This window comes from Rhamphochromis sp. 'chilingali' (assembly GCF_963969265.1).
Source record: "Rhamphochromis sp. 'chilingali' genome assembly, chromosome: 6".
In the NCBI taxonomy this organism is placed as follows: domain Eukaryota; kingdom Metazoa; phylum Chordata; class Actinopteri; order Cichliformes; family Cichlidae; genus Rhamphochromis; species Rhamphochromis sp. 'chilingali'.
In genome coordinates, this window is record NC_137933.1 from 31,031,338 (window position 1) to 31,042,418 (window position 11,081).

At 38.4% G+C, this 11,081-nt stretch overlaps 1 protein-coding gene across 1 annotated transcript; it reads right to left on the bottom strand.

Annotated features, from left to right (window-relative positions):
• Positions 1-2,238: 2,238 nt before the first annotated feature.
• Positions 2,239-6,776, bottom strand: bcl2l10 (BCL2 like 10). The gene is made up of 3 exons (XM_080885100.1): positions 6,625-6,776; positions 4,848-5,306; positions 2,239-2,987 (listed from the first exon to the last, which is right to left on the bottom strand). The coding sequence occupies exons 1-3, from the start codon at positions 6,736-6,738 to the stop codon at positions 2,865-2,867; spliced, it is 696 nt and encodes a 231-aa protein (XP_080741226.1). The 5' UTR covers positions 6,739-6,776; the 3' UTR covers positions 2,239-2,864.
• Positions 6,777-11,081: the final 4,305 nt, after the last annotated feature.

Sequence of the window (11,081 nt, forward strand, 5' to 3'; positions counted from 1 at the left end):
ACAAGGCTTGCAGTTTCTGCTGCTACCATTTCAGAGGTATTGCAATAAAAATTCAATTTTAAGATTTTATTTGTCAATCTTTGGTCGTACCAATTGTTTTGGCATAACTTTTTCCCGCTTTCTGTGTCAACATCACAAAGCTTTGAGTTTTTGATTCCTAAAACAGAGTTTTGTTATCTTCTGCTGTCTTAATCACAGTCGCATTTTACTGTGAGATGGCATCGTTCAGTCTGTTTGTGGAGATTTTAAAAAAAAAGGTATTTTCTGGTCTTTTTTTCCTTACCGGGAGCGTTCTCTCTACATGCACAATTTATACATTGTACATGAGGAATTATTGCCCTTTTTCACCTGGCGCTTCTCTTGCTGTAGCAGGAAATATAGTTTTGACACAAATTACCACAGAAAGCAGAGTTCATGAACTACTATTAGCACTGAGACGCTGTTGTTCCTTTACCAACCAGCGTGCATCCTGAGATCCTGAGGCAGGAATCTGCTCAATGGTCCCGCCTCACTAAAGTCGACTCAGTTTTTTTCTGTTAGGGTTTTTTTCCGTCTTCTTCTAATTTGGTAATGGCCCAGACACACTAGAGCAGAAATAAGATGGCAGTGTCTTTGACACCATGACTAACTTGGTTGGCCAGTGAGTGCACTGAATCTCAACTAATCACTTGGTGGCTTGGGGTGGTTTTGATCACAAGGCAGTTGCTAAAATGCATGCGTCTCTTTTTTGTACGCACTTCTGTAATCTACATGTGCACTAAAAGCACTTTTCCGATTTTAAACTGCAATCACCCACATTTAGTATCTTGTGCACTTGTGCAGATGCTGAGGATGACCTGCTTTACCTTCAAGGCACAGCTGCCCCATTGATTTGTATATTTTTATTGTCCTACTTTAATATTTTATTTAATGACATTTAATAGTTTTACTTATTTTACATTTATTTTGATTTAAATAATTAATTAATTAATTTTCCCTTACTGAAACATTTGCTACAGGTTTAATGTTTTGCTGCTGAGCGTTTTAGATTTTTCGGCTATTTAAAATTTGTTCTTGATCATTTAGTGACACTGTTTATTCTTGATGTCACACTTACTATGCTTTAAATTTAAATTGCTTTGTATATTATAATTGATCCTTTTTGCAGGTCTGAATCTTCATTTAACTATTTATTTGCCACTTTGGTGTTTTTGTAAAGCACTTTGTAATGCTAATTCTTATAAGTGTTGTCCAAAAAACTTTATTGTGAAACTGAAAAATAAGATAACCCTTTAAACTTGCTGCGATGTCTCTGCATGATTTGTTTTGCACTGAAAGCTTCTTTCATTACATGTGGTTTTCACAGCTATAGCTTCCTGATGCAAATATCACACCTGAAAAGATCTCCAGATGTCTTATCTACCTAACTTATGAATGTCATTTAAATTATTTTTGTCAAATTACATTTGAGCCTCATTGCAGATCATCTCCATGTGTTCAGTGATTCCTTCAGGTGTTTGTGAACCTGGCTTTGAAGACAGTGGATGTGCTTATTATGTTGTGTAAACAGATGAAGCAATGAAAGCTGGCAATGTAATTTCCTGCAAAACATTAATAAAGGATCTAAGTTGATAATATGCAAACCTACAATTTCCTTCCTTATTTAGAGTGATAAGAGCATCACTTTGCAGCAGCCTCTCACTGCTAAGTGGCAACAGTCACACCCAGAACATCTACTTTGAACACAACATGGCAACTAAGCAGCCTCTCGTTTTGTATAGCTTAACTTTGAATTAGGATACTTATACATTTTAATTGATGACATATATGAAGTAAAAAGAAGGCCTTGGTGTACACCTATACATCTACACGTGATCGTGAAATCAACTATTTATACTGTCTGGATTCAACTTCTGTCCCTCTGGTCATTACTATTACTTCTTTCTCCTAACAATACAGAGAGTAGTCACTTTACTAAAATGTTGTTGTTTTTTTAATTTCTCTTTATTCAGTGCTGCACTAAAACATTTTTTAGTGCAGCACAACAGGATTTGAGTTTGAGCGTCCACCAGTGGAGGAGCACAGGAGAGACGGCAGGATATATCTTATTTATGAAAATGTGTCTGCACATGAAAGGAGGGACTGTCATTTACATTTCCCTGTCACGCTCCTGACCTCCGGCACAGACATTCAGGGGAGGAAAAAAATAAAACATGACAACATTTAATAAACACTTTTATTTAAAAAAGCAAAATAAATTAGAAACAATGTAAAAATATAATTTGGAGGAATTTTATTTTTTTCCCAGGAGTAATCTATTTGTATTCAGAATGGTCCCTGCTTTTTGGTAAGTTGACAAAGAAATGTTTTATCTAGCACCGTTGCATGGGAGTACAGAACAGCGTTGCTGACCTTGCAAAAATTATACAGTTCATATGAATTCAGGACAAACGGCAGACTGCAGTGTACTGGTTTCATATAAATACAATATATTAAATTTTACATTTTACTCTGGAATGCCTCTATACCATAAAAAAAAGAGGGGCAGAGGATCATGAAATCAAAATCTGAAGCTTTTTACCTTCACTGCAAGAAAAAGAAAAGAAAAAAGAAAAAAAAAATCAGCCAGGATATGTAAACTGATCTCACTCACTGCAACATTTCCAAAGGCATTCAAATTGGTTTTACAATCTTTAGGGGCAAGCGACGAATGTCAGTTTTAAGGGGCTCCGAGACTGTGCAAACATTACTGTAACATCGTGAAATAACGTTCTTTCACTACAGAGGGCCCTTTTTTGCAGAGTGGTCGCCGGACGTTGTCCAACGTTTACGAAATCGTGCCGAATTTTAAAATATGTGGATGCATCAAGTGTGGAGAATGCCAGCTAGCGCACCAAGAGGAAGGTAAGCCCAGCAAGGCCGACACCGGCGGCAGCAAACAGCGCTTTCTTCATGGATGAGTCCTGGCTCACTTCTCTGGCACTGCGGGAGAACTTACAGAAGCCTTCCTACAAGAAGACAAACAGAAACAACATGTTCAGTATTATTACGAGTGCTGCCTCCAGTTATCCCCCCCAATGCACTGTTTTAGAGAAAGCAGCTACACCTCTGTACCCCCCCCCCCCCCTCACACACACACACACAAAGACTGTATATAAAAGATGGAGGTAGCCACCACGCTGTAAACAATTGGTTTGTTAAGTCTTGTTATGAGCAATACTGCTGGGTCTTTACCAGACAGTACAAAGGAACTGCTGTTGTGATTTGTCGCTATATAAACAAACCTAAACTGAAGCCTCGAGCTGAGTGTTTTCATCATTATGTTTTTAAAGCAGACACAACAAACAGGGTGCAGATCTGTCTGCCAAACCACACACCATTGAGCACACCTGGATTTAATTACCCAAATTTACAAAATGAACTCCATGTTCATAATGCGGGTTTAAAAGCACGTCCGTGTCACTGGTTTACTGGTCAGACATCCAACTTTAATACCATCGACATCATTTCATTTGTTAATGTTTTATGATGATTGTTATGGTACATTAAAACTAAAACTAGGTGTGAAAACTAGAACAACTTGAATCAGGAAGCTTTGTGATGTTTGTGACACAAAATTTACCAGCTGCATCAATTTTGTTCTGGCTAAATGTTGGCCAAGGCCAAAGTCTTCAAAATCGATTCATTTTTGTTTGTTTGTTTCCCCAGGAGCAAAGAGGACATAAAAAAAATGTATAAAATAAATGTATTTTTAATCTATTGGCTGATTTGTTTTTGCCTAAGTATCAATGTCGACCCTAAATTCCTATTATGTTAATTATGAACAAATTTAGGCATAAACAATGATAAATATTGGCTACTGCCATCAGTAGAAGTCATCTTAATTGTTTGGGCTGATATCAGTACATCTTTGTGTATAAAACTCAAATAAATGTACAACAACAGAAGTAGTATGTTGGAATTTGAATTTTTCCATCTCTCCATCGTGTTTTCAGACTGAAGACATACATTCTGACCAGCGAGTGCACCTGCTCTCAGCTCCAGGTGTTCTCGCTGCCCGACAGCTGCTTGTTTTTCTAGTCATACCACGCTAACTTTCAATACAGCTAAAGCCAAACTCAACACACACACAAGCTTTGACTGTTACTACAAAAAGTCCATCTGGCTGTGTCTGTTGAAACCAGCTGCCAGCCAAAGAAAGGAGGGGTGTGTGTGTGTGGGTGTGTGTTGGGTAAGCCCATTCATAAAAGCCAGCATCTGATGTTCAGTTGAGGCTTTTGGGACTCAGCCAGAGGGCATTATAGTTCACGTTTTTCCAGTAAATAAGCAGCCTCCCAGCAGGTTTAACCCTGCTAAGTCATCATCTGTGATCACCCTAACCTTCTGCTACTGGAACATGTTTTATATTTTTCTTTTCTTTTTTTTTAATTTTCCTCCAAGTCTAATCCTTCTAAGTTGCCTTAATTACTCTTTTTCTCCACTTTAAAATCTTTTAGATTTCTTGGCGAGACAACCTTTTTTTTTACCTACCACCATTATTGAGATCTTGTTGTTTTAGCATAAATTCCCCAGCATGTTGTCTACAATTACTTTGTAATTCCCAGAATCACAGTAGTCTCAACACTCATTGTGATGCCAAACAAGAAAGAATCTAAGAGATTTGTCCCTGGTTGTATCTTATGGCATAAACCTAAACAACAGATCAATCTATCAGACTGGTGATTTCCAGTGACAGTAATTCAAAGAAAAACAAAACACAAAAATCCCCCAGACAACTACCACTTTGAATCCACTGTTTTGCTCTTGACATAATCAAAGCCTCCCATATCTTCAGTTTTTGTGTTGACTCAGTTTCAGGGAACACCTACCCATCCATCATTATCCAACAGCCAGTCTTTCTTCTCTTCTCCCAGGTAATCAGCTATGGTCTCTGCCAGCCTTCTGCAGCTCATGGGCTCCTGTCCCAGTTCCTGCTGTTGACGAGGGTCCAGCCCCGGCTTCTGCTCCAGGATCTTTCTGGCCAGCACTCCAGTAAAGGCGAAAAGAGAAACAACCCTCCCCCAGTTCAAGTGTCCATCTCCAACCAGCTCCTTCATCACCTTTCTGAGGCTGAGGCAGTGGTCCGGTCCACACTGCACCAGGAAGGTCTGAGCGAGGTTGTCGAAGCGAGCTTGGTGCTGTCTTTCGATGTCCCAGCCTAGACGCCTCATGGCAGCGGCTGATTCGCTGGGAGGTGGAGGGGCTTGATGTGGACTCGTGCAGCAAAAGGACAGGTAGTCCTCGGCCAAAACCAGGGTCTCTTTCCACAGCCCACAGAATTTCATTTTCTACAAGTGAGGGGAAAAGAAGACGAGCTTAAGGAACTTGCCAATCGAGACACTGAACTACTATGAAGAACAAATGCTGATGATCTGGTTTTATCATCAGTAAATCTGCCGACTGCTTCCTAAACTGTGTGTTTGGTTCTGTATAATTAACAACTACAAAGCCTCACGGTTATCCCAACCCTGGATAACTGGGAGGGTTATATCAGGAAGGGCATCTGATCTGCCATGCTGTGGCAACTCCCTTGAGAAATATGGAAGCAACTGAAAGTACCTTCTTCATTTGAAAAGTGAAAATGTGACACTGGTTTTTCCCGGCATTTAAAACAAGGTGCTAACACTCACCTTCTGGCAAAGGGAAACAAACACGATCATTTTTTCCCTTTAAAAAAATGTGTATAAAAGCTACCAAAAAATATGGTAAAATGACTCAAACAACCACGATGACATGGTCAAATTACCAAACTGTCTTCTTTGTACTGTATTCCCTCTCTGTACTACAGTAACTAAACGGTTTTAAAGCCTTTTAGCTCTGAACTGATGTCATATAAATAATGAATACTGGCTGCTGACATCTCCCAGAGTCATCTTAACTGATTACAGCCTCTGTATAAAACCTAAATATAAAATTATGAAGGCAAAATCCTTTAGCTTTCGCCTCCAGCTACCTCAATCGTGTGATTAACAACAGACGGTCTTTCAAACTAGTTTCATCAGCTTTGCTTTTGCACCCGCAGCTGTTTTCATATTAACACCGGCCAACCTAACGTAAGGGTTTTTCCATTCTCGACATAAAAATGCGTAAAAGTCAAACACTATGACCTGTGAGTCGGCTTCGGTTTCCGCGTCAGGTGTCGTTAAACGCAGGCAAAGAGAAACTGTGGTGTTAGCAGAGTATTTCCGTAGGCTGTGCTGCGGTTTAGCTTTAGCTTTCTGTTAACGGAAGCCACAGCGATGCTGAAGACGCACAGCTATCTCCACTTAAAGAGTAACGAACGGACACGCAGATCAAACAGATTGTAGTTTGGGAGTGGGGTCACTTTACGTGACCGTTTACTGTAGCAGCTAGCCGTCGGCCGGGTTGTTGGCTTTAGCTTCGCTGAGTAATCGTTGATCTGTCACCAGAGCAATGGAGGACACAAAGGAGCGCTCGCGAACGGAGAGCGAGCTCAGCTACGACAGCCACGTCTACGCAGTAAAAGCCGGTTTAAACCGACCAAAAAAAGACACTCCAGTGTGGACATTTTCCTGTAGCTCTCTAACAAGACACAAATTAGCAAAATAAACACGTTTTTCTTAAATATATTAAACAAAGACTCACCCTCCCAGCGATATCAGACTGCTCTCTGCACATACAGACGGCGGAAGGAGAGCGTCGGTACAGTTGAGTCTTCCCTTCAGCTGATGCAGAATGCGTGACTCCGCCTCTCGACATGATTTTTGTGCTGGGAACGTCGTGTGGACTGTGGAAAGAAGACACCACCGCCACGGAATAACCAGCGGAAGTGTGGTCATGGTTTGGTATGGTACAAAAAAGGGTGACAAATAATCCATAAATCATTGTTTTACGTTAAGTAGTTGTCATGAAAGATGTCTTTGTGCCTAGGTATTTTTTAAATTTACATTGCCACAAATGGAGACCATAAATACAATGTAGAAAGTTATTGTAAAAACAAAACAAAACTGGATGGTTAACAATAAAGATGAGCAGTAAACCAGTAAAATACACAAATAACAGTACATATTTACATGTATAATAACAACAAACACCAAAGATGAGGCAGGTGGATTTTAAATGCTGGTCACTGCAGAGTTTTAGCTATCGCTATCGCCAGGTGTTCAGCTGTTGGCTTTTCTGCAGTGCAGCTGACACAAAGGCCTTCTGCTGCTATTGCATCTTGTGTAGTAGTTTTACCAGACGAGAAAACACTTGACATGATCAGAACATAAAAGGATCATTCTACAATTCGGGGACAATTTAGGCTTTCAAATGTTGTTTGTTTGTTTTTTAAATAACCCTATGTTTTAACATTTTCTGCTGTCCGTTAAGAAACTCAAATAATAAACCATCAAAGTGACATTTTTTTGAGATGCCATATTACAGAACCTTATAAAGTAGAGTTTAAAAATATAGTTTAATATAATCTTGACCGTTAATTTAAAGGAAGTTACCATCATACTGAATACTCAGTTTTAGATAAAACTTGTTTTATATCAACGTTTGAAAACAAGCTAGCACAAATTAACATGGATGAATAGATATATAATCTAGCATTATTTATCATAATTTACACAAGTGTATAATACTTGTTTTATGTGCATGGTAACAGGGTGTGTAGATAGCAGTGTTACAAATCAGTGCGATCAGTAAGTCTTGGTGTTTTCTCAGAGAAAGGTTGAGCTGAAAGTAAATAAATAAGTGTAGTTATATAAATAAAGGAAGGAAACTGAATTTAATATGTCTTCTGGACACCAAGTATTACAAACTATGCCAAAGAGAACTGACCTCAGAGAACTGCCACTAGCACATGACTTATGTCACTTCCTTTTTCCAAGTTTTTTCTCTTCCGTTTCCCAACTAGATAGGTTTCATTAGAGAACAGTAATTATATACTGCAAGTTATATCCCACAACACTTGTGGACTTCTGTTAAAGTATATTGATGATTAAAATATCACTTAATAATTGTAAAAGACATGTCAACAAAATTAAAAAAAAAAAAAGCAAAAAAGTGGATTCATAGTTTATTTTAACTGTTATACTTAACATGCAATTTGGTTATCAAGTGTATGGATTTTCAGGGAGTCCAGGACTTCTGACTTGTAGCTTTCAATTATTAAATCATTTACTAGCAGGGACTTAACAGAGGGGATTTAATGTCTATCAGAGAGATCAGCAAGTAAAAAAATTAACAATTTTACTTTTTGGTGAAGTCGAGGATGTTATATTGTTCTTTCTTCAGTGTGTACGCCCTATAGCTTACACATTGCTTCTTAGATGCAATGGACGGTGGATGTCGTATATTGTGTCTAAAAAAAACAATGGACATCCCTGCACAGGCTCTTTAAAAATTGGTATGTCCTCTGAGCTTTCACCTTCCTGCTCTAATGTCTGGAGCTCCTCCATCTCATCTGCTGACAGCAGGAAGTCTTTCTTTCCTTCAAGAATTCTGTGAAAATTCCTTTCTGCATCACTCAGTCCTCTGCCTCCTGAAGTGGTTGAAAACAGGAGTTGGTAAATCCTGCTCTCCACCAAATAAAATATTATAATATTTCTGAAATCCTATGAAATTGAAGTTACGAGTCTCATTGGACTTTTTGGACCCTTGTTGACATAAAACGTGGAAGCTGCAGTCCCCGTCATTAAAAAAAAAGTCAATGTTGCCTGTTAGTCAAACCCCCTCATTATGCTGTCATTAAAAATCCCAGGATATCATAAACTGTGATGACACAGAGGCTACAAAACTCATTTTCCTTAGCTTGGTTTGTCTTTTGGCTTAAAAAGTCCAGGTAAATCTACAGGTGTAATTTTGATAGCAAGGATTAATTAAGTTAATTGTTAACATTTCCCACGGCTCAGAAAGCAAACTTGCGGTTTATGGACATTTCTTTTTCGCCACTAAACAGTGACATCTGTTACTCGTTCCAAATCCATGAACAGCATGAGGAAGTGAAACATACAGAGGATATGCATATAATCACTATGATGATAAACTCAGTGTTAATTTTAGGGACTTTCACTTCATGGTAATACCCGTTGTATGCTTGTCCTTCAATCTCCGTTTCACCTTCCCTACATCACGGCCTTTCTCTGTCTACACTGGTGTTTCCCCCTGGGTGATTCCCACTATAAATTTATGACAATCTGAATGCAGGCTAGCAACGAAAGTGAAAAAAACACACGTAAAACAGAGCAACCTAATCCCCAGAGTGCATGTTTTCTATGACATAAGTTCAATCATCTGAAATGCAAAGTTAGTGGCTTTCGGAGAAGGTCGATGTCACAGAAACACAGTGATGCAGCTGTTATGTTATTAAAGTTGGATGCTGCCCTTCCTACAGCAGAAATACCACCCCCCCGCTGTACTGACTGGACTTAGTAGCATTGTGGTAAACATGTCGCTAGATACATAAAGTGATGATGTGGATAGGGTGGCCGACCTTTGACCTTTGTTTAGAAAAAACAGAGACGTGTAAGAACGGCATCAACAATGCTTTGAGGTCAGAGACTGAACAAACAGTAGAGGGTCATGACATGAAAAGTCAGTGAGCGTCTCCCACCTGACGCCCTCAGAATCAGCTTATTCTTTGTCTCTTAGGCTATTTAATGAAGCCATGCAAGGCTTTGATGCATAAACTTGGAGGGATGGATAAAAATTTGGGGCTTTTTGATTCATTTGATATTTCTCAGAATTTGAGCCCTCCTAATAAGCACAGGAGATTACCACAGGGCGATTTTATATGGAAACAATATGTTTGCTTCCTTCAGGGGAATAATGTCACTGTTACAAAATGCTGTTTAAACGTTATCGTTCTGACGTAAAAGTTCTTTTTTTTTTCTTCTAAAATTATGTACACTTTACGTCATCGTGGACCTTTGCACATGCTTCCTGCATTACAGCATTTGTTTCCCTACCATACAGAGAACCATTGTTCACCCTTCATCGTCATAGTCCATGAAAATCAAATATCAGAAACAGGAAGAGATGTGTGAATCTAGAAATGCCTCGATAATAAAAAAAAACAAACAAACCACCAGATGAAAATTTAACTTAACAGTTTTAACTGGGATTCCAATAAGAAAGGAAACCCAACTTTACAAAGACTCTCATATAAGACCATAAAAAAGCTTCCATGTGTGCTTATTGTTACATTCAAAATAAAATATATATTTGGCTTTCACATACCAATACCAAACCAGTAACTTAAAGTTAAAGTAACTAAAGTTAGTGTATCTTTTTTGGTGAGATGGTTAACATTTGTTTTGTTCTGTGTTCATTATATTCTTTGGTGTTTATTTTGGTCAAATCCAGATATAAAAGCGTTGCAGTTTAGATGGAGTTGTTTAAAAAGGGTAGATGTGCTAGGCTAAAACTACAGCTTTCACATTTTTAGTCAGTAGCTTGTGTTATTTTCCAGCTGTTTTTGCAGTTTGTATGACACTAAAGATAAGATTTAGCACTATGTTAAAATTTCAAACATCCTGTCAGCATTAGTAATGTCCTGCTTTGACCCCCCCTCTAGCATACGTTTTGCTTCCCATTTACTTTTTTGATATATGGTCACCTTATTCACAAACAAAGTCAAGTGTCGAATCTTTTTTTTATCTCCATATCCTCTGCAGAGCCAGACAGTTTTATGTTTACTGTGGATCAGTTACGTAATTCAACAAGCTCAGTGCCTGTTAACTGATTGTCAGACAATCATAAAATGTCTGGTATGTGGAAAAAAATAAAATAAGGTAAATAAAACAGACAATATAAATCAGTGCATTCAAACAGATTGTGTACTATAAAGCAATCTGGCATGGTATGTGAGTAGGAATAATTGTGATAACAAGTACCCGACTGAAATGGTCCAACAAGGTTTGAGAATTCAAACAAAATCCTGTCTTGATCTTTAGCACAGGGAACCAATATCTTTTTCTTTCAGGAACTGTTATGAAATTATTCATTAATTTATATTTTAAAAAAAAGAAGAAACAAAAAGCAAAAAAAAAAAAGCCAACAAAAACGTTTTACTGAGCTTTTCATTGCTGCACTACCCTCTTTCTGCTGGG